This window comes from Pteronotus mesoamericanus, unplaced genomic scaffold (genome assembly GCF_021234165.1).
Source record: "Pteronotus mesoamericanus isolate MK-2021 breed Mesoamerican mustached bat unplaced genomic scaffold, CSHL_Meso_final contig_702, whole genome shotgun sequence".
Lineage (NCBI taxonomy): Eukaryota > Metazoa > Chordata > Mammalia > Chiroptera > Mormoopidae > Pteronotus > Pteronotus mesoamericanus.
The window spans coordinates 7,027,763-7,045,745 of NW_026555239.1; the positions used below are offsets into that span (position 1 = coordinate 7,027,763).

General features: G+C 61.4%; 1 protein-coding gene across 1 annotated transcript in view; it reads right to left on the reverse strand.

The window, feature by feature from the left end:
* Positions 1-303: 303 nt before the first annotated feature.
* The window catches only part of BRD1 (bromodomain containing 1), a 44,494-nt gene continuing 26,814 nt past the window's right edge, over positions 304-17,983 (reverse strand). Inside the window, exons 8-13 of the mRNA XM_054582506.1 lie at positions 12,562-13,059; positions 3,618-3,753; positions 3,186-3,313; positions 2,082-2,191; positions 1,730-1,884; positions 304-917 (exon numbers count right to left, since the gene is read on the reverse strand). Coding sequence (XP_054438481.1) covers positions 734-917; positions 1,730-1,884; positions 2,082-2,191; positions 3,186-3,313; positions 3,618-3,753; positions 12,562-13,059 — 1,211 coding nt within the window. The 3' untranslated portion in view covers positions 304-733. The remainder of the gene's footprint in view (positions 918-1,729; positions 1,885-2,081; positions 2,192-3,185; positions 3,314-3,617; positions 3,754-12,561; positions 13,060-17,983) is intronic.

Sequence of the window (17,983 nt, forward strand, 5' to 3'; positions counted from 1 at the left end):
CATTTATACAACAACCACACGTCCTGCTCCAAAGCAAGTCGAATGTGTATGTGCCTGTATAAAAATGCTTATCAATATATTTTGCAAATTTATTTTTCATTATAAAGCAAATGAATACACTTTCTACAATAAATAACCCGCTGGGGGCGCCCCGTGGGCGGCAGGAGGCGGGCGGGAGGCGGCGGTGGCCAGGGACGGGGGCCCCGCAGGACCCGCAGGACCCGCAGGAAGGACGCCCGCCCGCCCGCCCGCCCGCCCAGGGGGGCGGAGCGTTTTTGGTGATTTGCAGGTGATGTGCACGGCAGAAGTTCATTCTCCCCCTTTCCACAAAGTACCATTCAAAATAATGTCATTTTCTTTCTTAAAATACACATTTGTCATTGTAAATTTACATCCCATTTTATTAAATAACTGGTACTCTGTGTAAAGAGTATGATTTACAAAATTATTAAACATTCAAAAGTCTTTAAAAAAAAAGCTATGGATCGAAGAAAGGGATGCGAGTGCGCCCCCCGCCGGCGGTGGCCTGTCAGGAGCACAGAGGCGCGCAGGGGACACGCCCGCGTTCTGAGCTCCACGACCGGGACGACGTCATAGAAAACCTGGAAATGAAACCTCCCCCCTCCCCGGGGAAAAAGAAAGAACTACACCTAAAAATCAGAATAAGTTAGGTTTTGAACAATATACAAACATGTACAGCTTATCGACACATGGACAAGGCGGAGGCGGCCCCTCAGTCGATGTCGCTGAGGTCGCTGGCGGGCTCCCCGTGCACGCGGCTCAGGTGGTTCATGGCTCGGTCGAAGGCGATGCGCACGGCCTTCCGGATGCTGGAGTTCCTCCCCTCCATCATTTTTAACTTGTCTATCGTCTCATCGATCCCAAGGGGGACCATTTTAGACTTTGGGAGCCATTGCCTTTTTAAAAGAAAAGAGATGGCAACAGTGAATGCTGCCCGCGCCGCCGCTGCTTTGTGCTTCCCGTCCCCACCCAACAGCCCGGGCCCCTCTGGGGACATCAGGCACTGTGGGGCCCGGGGCAGAGAAGTGGCCACTGGGCTGCCCGCCCTGGCCAGCCTGGAGCTGCGGGGCCGGCGCCCGGCCCCATCCTCCCGCCACACCTCTGCGGGGCGGTGGCTCAGGGAAACAAAACCAAGGGGTCCCCGGCTCCCCTCCACGACTCCCACGGGGCCGCTCTGTCCGGAGGCCCCGTCAGCATTCCACGCCTTTCCTGCACGGCTACCGAAGGCCACAGCCTGACACACGAACCCAATCCAGCCCCGCGTGCCAATGGCAGCAGGAGCCTGCCTGCAGGCCTGCCCGGGGCTGGCAGACCTTGCCCCGCGCGCAGCGCCCTGAAGCAGCCGCAGCACACGGACGGCGGCCAGAGGGTTAGAGGCCTCTGCTGGGCTGCCCCGGAGCCGCCAGCCCTGAGGGGCACGGCTGCCTCTGGGCGCAGACGCCAGCTCGCACCCTGCAACCCGAGGGGCGCCGGGGCCCTCCTGAGGCCAATGAGCACTTGGTGGACCATCCAGGTCAGGAATGGAGAACCGGGCCCCCCGGTCCGCAGCACCCAAGCAAGAGAAACAGAGCTGCTGGGGCGGAGGCCTGGCCAGAGCTCAGCACTTGTTCCCACCCCCAGGGAAGCCTGGCTGCTCGCCCGCCTCCCTGGTGCCCAGGTGTCGGGGCACAAGTGCGCCACCTGCCAGCCGCCTGCACACAGCACTCACCAGCTTCGCTTGTTGTCGAAGAAGAGGACGAGGAACAGCTTCTCGTCGGCTTTGGTCTGCATGTGCTCGCCGATCTTCAGCACGTCCAGCGGCGGGGCCGGGATGGTGACCCCGTTGTGGTGGCCAGGCACCCGCGGCATCTTAGGGTCGATGATCTACCGAGAGCGGACACGTGCGGTCACACCCGAGTGCCGGCGCTGCCCCCAGCAGGAAGCCCCGGACCCCGGCTGGAGGTGGGTTTTGGAGAAGCTCTCCCAGCCCCGACGCCCCGCACGCCGGTCTCTCGGCAGGAGCTCGCAGGACACCCGGCTCTGGACCCGGGGGCCCCTCGCCTCGCCCCCGCAGGACTCACCAGGGCGGGGTACGAGGGGTAGCCGCTGCACTTGGCCCACACCACTTTCAGGGGCTCGAGCGCAGAGGCTGCGGCGTCCGTTGAAATCCACATGCTGCTCTGACCCACTTCTGGGGAGAGAAGGGACAGAGAGGAGTGAGCTGCCTGGAGGACAGCAGAGCGTCCAGGGCACGTGAGGCTGCCCCAGGAGGGCGAGAGTCGCCCCCAGGCAGCGCCCCCACCCCGAGCAGCAGGGTCACAACGCCCCGCCCTGGGCCTGAGGGCGTCGGAGGTCCCTGCGCCCTCTGCTGCGCTCACCTGCAGCCTCACCTCGGCTTCTGCACGCCCCGCCCCCACGCAAGGGCCCCTGACCTCCAGACTCCCCATGTCTCCTCTCCCTCCCGAGCCCCCACCTCCGCCCTCCTGCCGGCCTCCACAGAAAGGCCCCCAGTGCATCTCTGCAACCAACACTCCAAATGCAAAACTGCAGCGCTGGTTCCCTCACCTGCTCCTTGTCCCTCCTCACACTCAACTGGCAGGGGCCTTGCTGGACTTGCAGAGCTTCCCTGCAGCCCACGCCCACACCCGCACCCTGGCAACCAAGGTCCCATCTCATCCCCAGCCCACTTTCTGTGAGGCCCAGGGTGTGGCCCAGGTCCATGCTGCTCAGACACGCTGCTCAGGCCCCTCCTGGCTGTGCCAGACTGGCCTTCGCCCACATGCTCAGCCCCCACACCCTCCCTCTGCCACCCCCCTCCCGGGCCGCCTCTCAGGGCTGAAAGCCGGGGACCTCGCCCCCCGCAGCCTCACGGCTGGCTGCAAATCACACGTGGGCCCAAACAAGCATCAGGCAGCCCCCACAGCGCCTCAGGACCAGACACCATGTGGCGCCCAGGGGCGGCAGCGTGGACTCGCTCGGCAAGCCTGCCTGCCTGCGGCTCAGCGCCCCACGCCCCCCACCTGTGCACTGCAGCCCACCCTTTCCCGGAGGGAGGCCGGGGTGCACCAAGTCCCCCCTGAGGCGGAAGGCAGACACGGCGTTCACGTGGGCCCCCGCATCCTGACATGCCGCCTCCTGGGAGTCCTGGCCGGAGGACACCAGATGGGGTCTGGGCGCGGGCTCACCGGCTGCGATCCGGGCGGCCTTGGCGTAGTTCCCGTTCTCGATGCAGGAGATCAGCTCACTGCGGTCCTCCAGCGTGTGTCTGCGCACCAGCGCCGGCTTGCCGCGGCCGCACTTTGGGGCACTGAAACTGGCGGAGAAAAAGCAGAGCCACGTCAGAGCTGCCCCGCCTGCTGCCCCGCCCACCGTCCCCGCAGAGCCGTCCGCGCCCACACAGCCAGGGAGTGCGGGGCCCCTAGAGGCAGGGGCCTGGGCGGCGCCCGCCACCATTTCAACAAAGGCAAGACTTTGAGAAAAAGGCAAAGTACAAAGTAACTATAGGTTTAAATATTGTGTTTTCACGTAGCTGTGGTTCCCACGTCTAGTTGAGTCACACAAAACAAGCTCACGTGCCACACGCGCGCTGCCCCCGCAGGCACGAGAGCTGTGCCCACCTGGCGCCGCACAGCGGGCTGCTGCTGGAGGAGATGCTGGACTCGGAGGCGCAGCGGCGCCGCGGCGCGGCTTTCCTCCCGGTGCCGCCGCCCAGCTCCTGCTCGCTCCTCACGCCCCCGAAGCCGTTGGTGAGACCTGCAACAGACACCAATGCCTGAGCTCCACCGCCAGAGCCGGTGGCTTCGAGCACGCGGCCCGGCAGCAGCTTGGTCTGGTCACCCCAACCCCCAGCACCAAGCGCAGCGCTCACAGCACAGGAGACACGGCACTTGTGCAGTGAAATAAAGTAACAAATCATCATAAAGTTCACACCAAAGCAGTTCAGAAAACACCAGTCTCCCAAAGGTGCTTCTTAAAAACCTCAAGTGTTAAGTAATCTCCACAAAGGCCAAGGAAGGGCGTTATTCATTCATTCCCAGGTGGACGGCACTGCACGCTGCCCACCCGGCTGCGCGCTGGGGACCAGCCGCGTCGGGACCAGGCTCCTCACTGAGGAGCGAGACCGCCAAGAGTGGCATCACACAGGGGAGCTTCAAGTGGGAACAGGAAGTCAAAGCTTAATAAAATTCTTCTTTCAAAAGGAAAAGATTATCGAGAGCTTCAAAAACACTTTGAAACACTTTGACACCGACCCCAGGGCCCACCGCACGGAGGGCCGGGCCGGGCCGGCATCCCAGCAGTCGCCGCCTCCGTCCCCCCGAGCCCGGGCTCTGGTCAAGGCCAGTCTCAAAACCGAACCCCCGACCGCCCTCCTGAGAGCCCGCCTCGCATCAGGGAACAGACCCGGCACAGTGGCCAAGCCCCTGCCGCCAACCTCAGGCCCGGAGGACACCGGGGGCAAGGTCCTCGCGTGCACAGCGGTGTCCGATGCCAGGCGCCCAGCCACCCAGCCATGCGACGCCTAAAGGACTGTGCTTATTTTTTTTTTTCCAAAAAAGAATCCCATTCTTCATGCTTAAAAAACTAAAAAACCATTTTCCTAAAACATGAAGCAGCTGGCTGGATTACAGGGGCTTCTCTCCTGTTCCACACAAGCAACCTCACTCCGCCGCGCCCTGGGCGGCCACAAACCCAAGGCCCGCGCAGCCCCGCGTCGAGCAGACCCAGCGGCACCGCCGTCCCAGCAGCCTGTGCCCAGCATGAGTCTCACGGTACCTCCACCCTCGTCACCGTTGTCACACGGTCACCGGGGTCTGCGATCGTGACCTCGGTTGACGTTACTACGGTACCTGCTTTCGGCGCTCCACAAACTGCGCCCACAGAAGACGGCGGGCTTCACGGATGAACATCAGGTGTTCTCACCGCCCCACCGACCCCGCCTCTGCCCCTCGCCTCGGGCCTCCCGATTCCGAGACACGACGGTCCTGAAATCAGGCCAGTTATAGCCCTACGTCGGCCTCTCGTGCTCAAGTGAAAGGAAGGTCGCGCGTTTCTCCCTTTAAACCAACAGCCAGGCGCGGCCGGCTTGGTGAGGCAGGCAGGTCGGAAGCCGAGGTGGGCCTCTTGCCCTGAACAGTGAGCCACGCTGTGAAAGCCAAGGACAAGTTCTGAAGGAAATCAGAAGCGCTGCTCCAGCGCACACACGGGTGGTAAGAAAGCGAAACGGCCTCACCGCTCGCGGGGAGAGCGCCCTGGTGCTCTGGAGAGAAGAGCAAACCAGACGCAACATTCCCTGGAGCCGGAGCCTCATCCCGAGCCAGGCCCTGCCTCGCCTCCATCCTGGGAAGGCTGGGAGGCGAGGGGGTTGCCGGAGAGGCGCCTGGAGCCGGCGGGGGGCCGGCTGCGGAGGCGCAAGGAGAGAAGCGGTCCCTGCGACGTGCAAGCGCCAGGGGAGGCGGCAGACGCTGAGCTGGGAGCTGCAGCCCGTTGTCCAGGTCCTGAGACGACCGAGGAAGGCGGCCGCTCCTCGACACACCCACGAACAGCCTCCCGGTGTGGATGGAACAGCGTCACGTGGGAGGAAGTCGCCATCCAGGGCTTTCGAAGCTGGAGCGGCGAAGTCCCTGCTGGCTTCTCGGCGCCAGGGACCGGCGGGCTCTCCTGGGGGGGGGCTCGTGCAGCCGGGACTTCGGGCTGAGCCAGTGCACACCGACCGCCCGAAAGTCCCCGGGCCCTGCGCCCTTGACGAGCGGCCAGCACGCCGGGGTGACAGACGCCGGCGCACAGGATGGGCCGCTGAGGGGCGGACGCCCGCTGCGCGGGCCCCAAGCCCTGCGCTCGCCGACTGCGCCTGGTCCCCCCAGAGCTCTCCGATGGGGACGGGCAGGATGTCGTTTTCTTGCCTTCCTGCAGCTCTCGGATAGAGGGCTAATCCTGACTTTCAGGTGTTGTTATTTAAGACGTACGTTTTGGAAACCGTAGCTGCCGTAGTGATTCCTCTGATGGATGGGGGCAAAATAACCATCCTGGATGCCATGAAGAACATCAGTGATTCACGGGAAGCCGTCAAAATGCCAGCGGCTGGAGTCTGGGAGAAGGTGATTCCAACCCTCTTGGCTGACTTTGAGGGGTTCACGACGGCAGTGGAGGAAGTAACAGGATGTGGTGATATCAAGTAGGAGAACTGGGTTGGCCAAAAAGTCCGTAGTTTTTTCCATAAAATGAAAGACACATTTTTCATTTTCACCAATAAATGTATTGATTAGGATATTTGGAGTATGTTGGCTATTTCCTGCATGGTAGAACGGTGACTGTTCTCAATTAATGTCTTGATTTGATCACTATCAACTTCAGCTGGTCTCCTCGACCGTAGAGCATCGTCCAGCAAGAAATCTCCAGCACGAAACTTCACAAACCACTCTTGACACATTCGATCAGTCACAGCCACCTTCTCTGTACACTGCACACATCTCTGTTTGCATTTCAGTTGCATTTTTACCTTTCTTGAACAATAAAGCATAATATACCAAAAACGTTGCATGTTTCCCTTCAACTTCAATATTGCAATGGCTACACAAAAACGCAACAATTTTGTTTTTCAATACATGCTGATGTGACACCTGTCACAATAGAACGTAACAAAATCATTTCAAATGAAGTTAAGGACAACTAAGCATTCCTAGAGTCATCTCACAAAAAAAGAAACACACTTCTTGGCCAACCCGACCGAACCTGAAGATGGGGCTGACCTGCTACGATCTCACGACAGGGCTGAACAGATGAGCAGAAAGTGGTTTCTCGAGACGGAATCTACTCCTGGTGAGAAGGGCGAACTGACAAGGAAGGTTTAGAACATTACGCAAACACAGGTGACCAGCAGCGGCAGGGCTCGAGGACCAACAAGAAGCTCTGTGGCTAAAATGCATGCTGCAGAGAAGCTGTTCGTCAATGAGTCGCCTGACATGAAGGTCACTGACGTCTCACTTGAAGACACGGCCATGGCCACGCCCCCCTTCAGCAACCACCCTGAGCAGCAGCGACCAACCACACCAAGGCACGGTCACCAGCCAAAAGATGCCAGTTCGCTCAGATGATGGCTGGCATTTCTTTTTTTCTTTAGCAATAAAGCATTTTTAATTAGGGTACATACACTGTTTGTTCTTAGACATAACACTATTAAACACACTTGATACACTCAGCATAGGTTTTACATGCACTGGAACACAAACATACTCATGGGACTCACTTTGCTGCGATCTCTGCTCCACTGTGGAGCCTGGACCCAAACCCAGTCTCCCCACAGCCTGCCTGCCTGCTTCTCGGCGTTTTCGCAAGGGCTACGACAGAGGCGTTAAATCAGGGGGATGACTAAACCGTGGTGGCAGCGAAGACGCAAAAGGGCAGAAGTGAGTGAGGTTTGCTGCTCGCTGAACAGACCGAGGCTACGCGCTTCCTTATGTAAATTCATAAGACACCTCATTCCACTTCTGCTGCACTTAACACCACTGGCTTTAAAAGAAACTTACTACTTTCAATCTTGAAACTCACACACATTCACAGGCAGTAACGCACCAGCAGATGTGGAGCTCATTCTGGAACCTGACATTTGTGAGCAGCTGCCAAACCACATAGAAAACAGCAGCTGAGCCGGCACGGGAGGCACAGCTGGCAGCCTCTCGTCCCGGAACAGGAAAGAGCAGGCTCGACCCCCGCCCCTCCCCCAGGGGAGGGGAGGGTGCAGAGGGCGCTGTCCAGGGGCACTGGGACACCCAAGGGCAGAGAACTCCACTCCTCAGTCAGCAGGCCAGAGACAGCCCGCCAGCGCTGGTGGACAGAGAGCCTGGAACACGAGGCCCAGGTCTGAGAGCGGGGCCCCATCACACCGGGCACGACCAGGCGCCGCACCGGCAAGGCGACAAGGCCACCGCCCGCCACTCCGGGGACCTGAGGCGGCCAGGCCTGACCCTAGTGCAGACACACCTGGAACAGCCGTCCAGGCGCCAAGGACAGGCCACAAAGCGGCTCTGTGTGGTGTCAAACTCAGCTGGTGGTCTCGCCCCGCCCCTACTGCCCGGGGAACCTCCGCCCTGTCTCTCCGCGCGCACGCCCCCCCCCCCCCCCCGGTCCCACGCCTCTCCAGGCCAGGCAGCAGCCAACTGGGCCCGGACCAGAAGACCGCTCCAAAAAGTGACAGGCGGGACTCGCCACCAGTGACCGGTGCGGGAGCATGTGGGAAAGGCTCGAGCGGGGCTGCCGGGGAAAGCCAGGGCGGGCCGAGTGCGGCACCCACGCAGAGGAGAGGAGAGGGGCCAGGGCAGAGGAGACCTGGCACCAAAACACAGAGTGAGTCCGCACTTGTGACGTCCACTAGCAGACGTGCTTGGGGACAACCACCTAAAGCCAGGCTGCTGGGTGACACCAAGGGTTTCAGACTGAGATGTGCGGAGGCCTCAGCCTAAGCAGTGAGAGTGAGCACACCCCGTTGCCATCTTCCTGAGAACAGAGCACACACACCAGGGCGCCAAGCAGCCCACGGCCCTCCACGCGTCGCCTGTGGAACGCCGCTGCGCACCGGTCACTGTCAGGCTCCCTCGGCGGGGCTCCCTGTGCAAGCCCTTCCCAGGGGCCGCGGCTCAGAGCCCCTGCAAGGACGTGAACTGACGCTCCGTCGGGCAGGCCCTGGAGGTCTGCGGGGGCAGGGGGGGCACCCAGTGCAGCGGGCGTCCCTCGGCCCTGAGCCCCGCCAGCCACGTGACCAGCAGGGCATACTCTCAGCAACCACCTCAGCAGGAGGGACATTCGCGATTCTTCCCGTCAGGTCAAGGCGCTCTAAGCTCAGCAGACGGGCCCGCGGGAGCAGGCCACGCCCCCAGGGCACTCGCCACGGCCCACGCCCCGCCCGCCGAGGGTCGCAGGACTCCTTAGGAGACAAAAGCAACCGCAGGGCCGCCTCTGCCCCCACAGGCCTGCCCGAGCCAGGGCGCCCTGACTGGGCTCTTCCGCCCCCACACCCAGGCCTCCTGCGGCACAGCCACGCGCCAGAGGCGGCGGCCCTTCAGAGAGAACTCGCCGAGGCTCAGCCTCTGCTCTGCGTGACCCGCACCGCCCATAAGTCCCGGCGGCGCAAGGCCTCCCCGACGCGACAGCTGAGGCCCGTACCCCCACACCCTCACTGCTCCTCAGGGCCCCCGGGTGGCAGCCAGTAAGAGGCCCTGCCGCCCGCCTCGGGCCACGTGGGGTGTGCATATGCGCTCCACCCAGGCCGCCACGCGACGCCCCCAAACACGCCGACGTGGAGTCGGAGGTGGGACCGGCGTCAGAGGCCCGCGGGGAAGGAACTGCACGCGGCCTCCGGGAGCCGTGGGGCAAGCCCGCTGCCTTGCTCACACATCTGCACGTCTACTATTGGCAAGGAAATTGCATTTCGTATGTATGTTTCAGTATTTCAATAAAAACACCAAACAGAGCAGGTAAGACTCCAACCCCCCCTGCTCGTGCCCAGACCAGCTTCACAGAGACGCAGAGGCAGCAGAAGCGCACAGGGGACAGACCCCTCACGTCCCCAAGGCCAGACCGCAGTCCCCCCTGCAGCGGCACTTGGGGTGATGGCCGGAGAGACGGGCCCCTTGGTGTGGGCGCCCCCTCAGGAAAGAGCAGGAGAGAGAACTGAAGCGGGACGGCGGCGAGGGGGGGCGGCGAGGGCCCCCTGGCTGTCGTGGGGGGCACGCGGGCAGGCCAGGCCCAGTCCTGCGCCGGCTGAGGGCTCCATGAGAACCTGTCCAGTGAGTCCTCTGGGGACACGCGGGACGCTCTGAGCCGCTCGACGGACCCTGAAGCTCACGCCTGTGCGCAGGGAGGGCCGCAGGGCGTCCCGGCCGGCCGCGGTGGTGCCGGGCAGTTCCGCCCGGGGCGCCTGGCTCGGACTCACGGAGGGGACAGGTCTCCACGGGCCGGTCTGGTTTGGAGGGCGGCTGGGCTGATGCTTCTAGCGTCACCCAAAGGATTATGTGAGCCGCCTCGGGGTTCCAAAACGACCACTCAGCAGAATCCCAATCCAGGGCGAGTAAGAGAAAGAAATAAAGATCCGAAGAGTGAACTACCCAGCATGTTAGTAGTTAAAATGAGAACCTGGAAAACAGCGTAAAAGCCATTTAGTCTGACTGAAGACATCAACAGAGCAGCCTCTGCCTTGAACAGCAGAGGACACGAGACGAGTCCCCTTCGTCCTCTGTCCCTCACACAACCCACCATGTGCACTGCGAGAACCACATGGCAAGAATCGCAAGAGAAGAGACAAGGAGCACAGAAGTCCTGGCCGGGCGGTTCTTCTTTGAAAATGTTAGCGGCCACAGGTGGAAGCAGCTAGGAGGCAGCGCAGCTCTGCGGACGTGACACCAGAGGCAGCCCGGTGCGACGACCTGGAGGCTGAGCAGCAGCACGTGCCTTCCCGGGGGCGCTTCTGAGGGAGCCCACGGGGCCGGCGTCTCCGAACCAGCGCATCGGTTTTTACTCTAACTTGGAAATCCTGCAGCACGCGGTGGACACCAGAGAGCTGCCCGCAAGGCAGGAGAGCGCGCGGATCAATGTGTGGGACGATCGAAAGCCCAGAGCGTTTCAAGTCTGCGAAGGCTGCAGCTCGGAGCAAGACATCCAGGTGCGCGGAGCCGCAGCCCGAGGGGGACGGGGCCAGAAAAGGGCGGGCAGCGTCGGACGGCACGCCGCCCACGCGCCACTAAGGCTCCCGGGCCACACGGGAGCGTGCGGCCTCATCGTGTGTCCACTGACTCTACTGCCACTCTGGAACAAGAAAGCAAAGACCTGCGTTTCAGTCAGGATCACGAGACGCAGACACTCCTCCAAGGCCCTCCATCGCCACGTGCGAAGCCCGCCACTCGGAGGCAGAAAAGCAGGAGGCGGGGGCACATTACTTCCTAGAAGGGACGTCGAGAGCCCTCTGTGAGCCGGGACTGCTAGGCGGGTGGAACCACACCAGCAGTTGGAGTCCAAGCAGAACCCGGCGGGCTGGGTGCCTGCTTCCCCACGGGCTGCCTGAGCCCCGGTGCCGGGGCCGGCCCAGACCCGGGAGCGGTCAGCCAGGTCCTGGCGTCCGAGCTGCGGCCGAGCGGACGGACACCACACAGAGCCTCCCCCGCAACACTGACCACGAGGACGTCCCAGGCACGTGGAGGGAGTTACGCTCCACTTCCTAAGGCCACCACCCAGCAGAGAGAAGTGCCCAGCCCTGCAGTGATCTCCACGTCCCTTTATTACATCCTGGGAAACGCACAAGGAGCTCTGCGTCACTCAGAAACTCAAGGGTTTTAACAAAGTATTGAAGAGCTCCAACTTGGTGTCAGAATAAAAGGGCACACGAGTAGACAGACAATGTCTATAAAATCAATCACACGTGCAGAAGTTTCCCACGTGTTAAAATCAACTTTACAAGGAGTCACGCTGGCAACGAGAAGCGAGCTGTGAGCTGCAGCACAGGCCACACGCCCGCGTGGACACCCCAGCCACTGGAGGGACAGGTGCGGGCCGGGCGCCCTCCGCCAGCCCCTGCCCTGGCGGGTGGCAGGACACAGACCTGCTCGCTGCCGCCCCGCCCCTCGTCCCCACCGCTGAACTGAGAAGGCGCCCCGACAGCAGGGCAGCCCCAAGAAAGTGCACTTCCTGTCCAGACGGAACAGATGGACCAATAAGAAACACAGACCAGGCTCTGGTCCAGGACAAGAACCCATGGGACAAACATGCCCAAACACGCCTCGAGGAGGAGGTGTCCGAGCAGAACCAGCACCCCCAGAGACAAAGCCCCCCAGAGCCCAGCAGAGGACGGCAGGCCCGCCCACATCCGCACGCTCCTGGGCTTGTCCAGGGGCGGAGCAGCTCAGGCACCTCCTTCCAGCTCGGCCCTGGAATCCCAGGGAAGCCTGTTGGCCAGAGGCAAGTGTGGGAACTTCTTGGCCACTTAACTGAGCTCATTTAAGATATAAAAGCTTACTAGTAGATGACAAACATTTTCGAGCATTATTTTAGCAGGAAATAATAATTAATGTATTAACGCACCACAAAAGAGCAACAACGCGTCAACAAGTTCTCGCACCACCTGGGCAAGGGCAGCGTTCGGCCCGGGGCCCGCGCCCTCCTCAGAAGAGGACGCCCGGCGCACGCGCACAGGCTGGAGCCACTCGGCGCACCCGGCTCACGCCCCTCCGGGGGGGCTCCGCAAGCCAGGTCCCGTCTGTCCCACGCCACCGGGGTACCTGCACGCACACTGCATGCAAACTGAGCAGCTCCAGAGGAGCCCGCCGGCGCACAGGCTTGGGGGGGAACAAGCGGGACCCCCTAAGCCAGGTCACCGTGGCAGCAGCCACCCCAAGATGGCACCCCTCCGACCTGCCAGTGAGGGCTTTTCAAAATAAAAAGTACCGTCTGGCTTCTCATCTGGAAATTAAGAAAACTTTGGACAGTAAACTGAAACGCCACCGCCGGGTGGCGCTCCCGACAACTGCGCCCGCAGACCCCAGATAAGAGAAGGCGCGGCGAGGGCGCAGCGGCATTTACCTGTGTCCAGGCGCTTTCCCGGGGACCCCTCCTCCACCTCGGAGTCGCCGCAGGTGCTCCGCGACCTTTTTCTTGGCTGCAGAAGAGTCTCCAACCTCGGAAGGACTACAGACAAAAAGGTTTTGGTCCCTAGCTGAGGAGAAGTTGGCTGGGTTTCAGTGTTCTTGGCAGACTTTGGGGGGCTTACACTTTTCGATTTGCAGAAGAGAACAGAAGTGCGTCTGTTTACATCGCTTGCTGGCTCCGCCACCGCGGAGGCCGCCGCCGCCGGCGCATCGCCACTACAGGCGAGGGTGGGCTCTGCAGGGTGTCCGATTACCAGTGCGCTCTGAGTGCAAGTGCTATGTGATTCATTATCAAATGTGACTCTTTTGAATAGTTTACTCTGCTCTGGGTTGAGTTCTACTGGTTTGAGGGTTGGTGGTTCTGAATTAGTCTCCGAGTTTGAAGGAAGAGGTAATGCATCTGATGGTTCAAGTTTAGGGGGAGATTTATCTCCTGAAAAAATTATAAATAAAGTGATTTTTGAAAACTGGTAATTATAAAATCTATCATAAAACTTACTATAAATGTGAACTCCACCAAAACACTAATTCAATTAAGGAAACAAAGCATCACACACAACTGTCTGCGGGCGGGGAGGCCGTCGGGTTTCGGCGCAAGGCCTCCCTAACCCCGCGGGCTGAGGGGCCCCGGCGCCCAGCTCTGGGGAGTCGCCTGGGAAAGAGGCCCTCACATTCGCCAACATTAACCACATCATTCGAGGGCATGACAATTGCTGCAACCAACAGTTCACTTACCTTGAGGAGGAAAACCAGCTCCCGTGCCTAAAGGTCTACGGGCGCCCCCACACTGTCCTGGCCTGGGCCAGAGCGGAGCGCACAGCAGCGACACTTGCGCCCCGCCCTGACCAGGGTTTCCTAAGTCGGTGCCAAAAACAGGCAGCGCTGAGTGGCTGGGAATGATTTTTAAGGAAAGTAGGAGAAACTGCCAGCTCAGTTCTCAGAACACGCTACTTTCTACACCACGTTCTGAAGTGCTACAACTTAAGTTCTTGTTTTTCATCTAGCTTTAAAAATAAATGCAATCTTTGGAAGACCACTTTAACCTCTTTTTAAAGGGCTTTAAAAAATTTCCAACATAAAAAAGAGACGCCTGAAAACAGGGCCACTCTGCCTGGCGCCGGCCTGGAGGGGAAGCCTCACGGGGACAGGCCAGCTGGCCACACAAGGCCACTGCCCAGCGGCACAGGCGCTCGGTTTCTGTCCGAGCGAGGCTGCCTCTGGCCGCGGGGCACACGGTCCGCAGACAAGGGCGGCCGCTCCCACGGCCCACGTGGTGCTTGCTGTCTAGGCAGTTTTTGTTGTACTGAACCGGCCAACTCCCCGAAACCACTCGAAAGATGTCAAGTTAACAACCTGCACCCCAAGTGCACAGTGAAAATGAAAAGCTGCACAAGCTGTCGGTGCGCGTGGGCCCCGGGGTCAGGGTCGGGCCTCCCGCCTCCCAACGCCACGCCAAGCCTGTTCGGGCGCCCGCCTGAGTGGTGACCCGGAGAGGGCCGAGGGCCGCCCCGCCGAGCGCAGTCACAGGAGACACCGCTCCTCCCACGCACAGGCTGCCGGGGGCACCCTCGCCCATTTGACCCGGACACCAGTGGACCCGACGAGGCGTCGCCGAATCAAGAGCCACACCAACTGACGTGCTGGCTGAGGACAGGACTCTTCCCGCTGCTGTTTAAACTCACTAACAAACGTGAGGAAACAGTGTTCACGAAGCACCGGGAAGGCCGAGCTGCAGGCGGACGTGAGGGGCACGTGGCATTCCCGCCGGAGCGTCCACGGCCGCCCCATTCCCCGGCCCTGACGCACCACACGGCGGCCGCTCGGCTGAGGCCGGGCTCCCCCTTCGCCCGCAGCTGCCCAGTCCACTCCGGCTCTTTCCCTCCCTCCGGCCTGCCCCTCGGGCCCCCACGCCACGCACTCGTTCTGACCGCTCCTCCAGAGGGCGCCCCTTGCAGCCCCAGCAAGGGGCGCCTCAGTCCCGGCCCGGGGGGCCTGCAAAGCCCCCGCTGCCCCTCCGTGGGGCTCCTCTGGCTCGGTTCTCCCCTCACACAGCCAGGCCCCTCCCCGGCCCCCTCCAGCCCACCTGCTACTCAAAGGCTGGCCTGGGCCCATGACCCATGCCCTCGGCCGTGCACAGGCGGCCCCAACACATGGCCACGGCCCCGCCCGCTCTCACAAGAGCCCCGCACCGGACACGAAGGGACCTCCTCAGGGGGGCCTTTTGGCCCCTCCTTGCAGCCGCAAGGCGGCCCGCATTTGCTCAGCCACCCAGTTCTGCGGTCACTGGGCGCCCGCCCGCAGGGCCGCTCCCGCACAGATTCCCAGGGGCTGGGGCGCCAGCGGAGGGCTGCGGCCAGGCAGAGGCTGCTCCAGGGAACCGGCGCAACCCGTGCGGGCCCACAGGCCCAGCACACCCCACGGCCGCCAACAGAGCAGGCGCCCCGCCGGGACCATGAGTGGAAACCTCACTGGACGTTCACATACAAGTAAGAAAGTTTGCTGCGTGCAAAAAACATGTAATTTAACTGTGTGAGAAGTTACAGCTTGATGAGCTTCCAGAGTGAACTCTCTGCAACTTGAATTTGTAAGACGTAAAAATCAGTATCAGAAATTCCACTCCCTGGAACATACCACGTCCACGAGACGGCCACAAGGCCTCGCCCTGCGGCGCCTGGTCTAAAGCCCCTGCTCTCGGGACCCAGCAGCCGTTCCGGGGGCTCCCGCGCATGCGGCCACAGCTGGACACCGCTTCACACGCCTGCTCACCCACACCGCGCCTCTCCCCCCAACACAGGAGCTCTCAGGCCCAACCACGCAGGCCCCCACCCCCACACCGGCAGCCCCCACAAGGCAGGGCTCGGCGCAGCACGGGCTGCACTGAACAAGCAGGCCCCCGGAGGCCCCAGTCAGTCACGGGGGCCGCTCAGTCCTGAAACAGCAAAGCAGGGCTCAAAGCATGGCCTCCGACCCCAAAGACTGAGGTGAGAGCAAGAGGCCCCTCGTGGGTCTCAGCGACAACACCCTCGCCCTGGCCGCCCGCAGCCTGCCGGTCCCCCAAAGCCACCTGCCTTCGCTGACTGGCACCCGAGCAGCCACTGGAACCCAACTCCCTGAGGCAGCCACGCAGTCAGGCCTCTACAAGCTGCTGGCTGCACACAGGGCTCCCCACGGGACAAGCGTGCTGTCACCAGCCACCTCTGGCTCTAAGCCCACCCGGCTCCACAGCCTCCTCGGAAAACCACCCCAAACCAGATCACGACACAGACTCGGCCCTGAGGCAGCCACGCAGCCGCGGGAGCACGGGCCCCAACCGCCAGGCACGTGTGACGGGACCGGCCTGCTGCTGGCTCCTCGCCTCCAAGGGGCTCAGTGAGAGGGACCCCCAAGCCCAGGAGACCTCCCTGCCTTCAGACGAGGGAGGCTCAACGGGCCCAGCACCCACCCATTACTTTCCTGAGCTTCACAGGAACCCACACGAATGCTGTACTACAACCACGGCAGCTTTTCCTATTTAACAAGTCCACTATCTTAAGTGTGATGCTGTCGTCACGTGTGCCTGTTTAAGAAGGTTCTTGGCTTCTGTGCCACCGGCAGTCTCCAAAGTGCACGTTTCTATAGTAACAAACATCTAGCTGTGGCTATCTTCACCAGCACGTATGGAATTAACATAAGCCCGCTCTGCTCCCTGCTTTAGGATGGGTCCCCCGGCCCCCTCGACTGGACTTCCTGGCTGCTTTCTCCTACCCGTTCCCCCTTCCCATCAGCTGAAAGTAAAAGGCCCTTTCAGTGGGCATGGCCCCCCGTGACAAGGGCGCACACCACAGGCACGTCCAGGCGGTGCGTCTCAGATTTCAGTGCGTGCGCCCTTTAAAATGATCCCAGCGCCCCAGGGGAGCAAAGGTGGCCTTTCATGGAACCAGGCCCCAATGGGGGGCTCCGCCTGGCAGGTGAAGCTGCCCATCACTCCTCAGGCAGGGGCCCGATGCCAGGGAGGACGCCCCTGACAAAAGAGGCGGGTCACACGCCACCGCACGGGGAGAAGGCCTAGGCCGCTGGGGAAGGCGAAGGGCTCCGTCAGCGGTTCCAAGGACGACGAGCCCCCGGCCCCCGGCCCCCGCCTCGTTCCCGCCCGCCCTCGTTCCAGGCCAAGTGGCACACGGAGTGCAGCTTTCCCAAAAGGGAAGCCGTGCTCCCTGGCCGAGCGAAAGCCTGGGCAGCGAGGACGGACTGGCCCTGGGGACGATGGGCACCCTGCACGGACCCCCAGCAGGTCCTGCGACATCTCGGAGCGCTCGGCCCCCAGGGTGCCGCAGAACTGACCACGGAGGCCCACCCTGGACTCCAAGGACCCACTAGGCACAAAAGGGGGGGCAGCCTGGGACCCCAGATACGTCTGGCTGCCAGAGGTCCCTGTGAGCAAGTGCACATCTGAGCCGAACCATCCTGGCAGGGACGGCACTGAAATCTGAGGCTGCTTCTCCGCCCCAGGACTGACTACAATTTCTGTCGCCCGGAGGAGACGCGCTGGAGCCTGCCCCTCCCGCTACGGCGACCTAAGTCGACAGACCGCAGAACAGACGCCAGGCGCAGGAGGAAGAGGAGGCTGCGTGGCCTTCCTAGCTGTGTGCACCGGGGGGTCATCCTAAGAGAGAAACTCAAGCGCTCTGGTTCTCACTCTCCAGAACACGGGAGCCGTTACCCACAGGAACTGTGTGGAACTCAGAGGAACTCATCCATCAGGGCCTGAAACTTGGGGCGCGGGCCCCGCAGGCCACCGCACAGGCAAAGGGGTTTTCAGAAGCAAACTGCAGAACAGTTCGTATGCATGTTGTTTTTTTAAAAAACTCAAGGATTATACACCCAACTGCTCCTGGTGGTGCTAGGGAGTCTCACCCCACTTTTTACTGGGTTGTCCAAAAAGCTCACTCGTTTTTTTCCCGTAAGACGGCTGCAGGCGTGCGTAACTGTCCTGAATTTCATCTCCAACAGTCTGTTACACTGTATTGTGGCAGCTGCCCTATCAGCGTGCGTTAAAACTCATCGAAATAGGTGGATTTTTGTGTAGCCGACGTAATACTAAAATCGGAAGGAAATACGGAACATTTTCGGCATACTGCGCTTCGTTGTTTCAAGCAAGCTTTAAAACACAACTGAAACGCCAACAAAGACGGGTGCAATGTACAGAAAAAGTGCTGTGACTGATCGAACGTGGTTTGCGAAGTTCTGTGCGGGAGATTTCACATGGAGGACACTCCGCGGCCGGGTGGACCAGCGGAGGCTGACAGCGCCCGAGTCGAGGCACTGACCGAGAGCGGTCCGCACTCTGCCACGCAGGAGACAGCCTGCACGCTCCAACA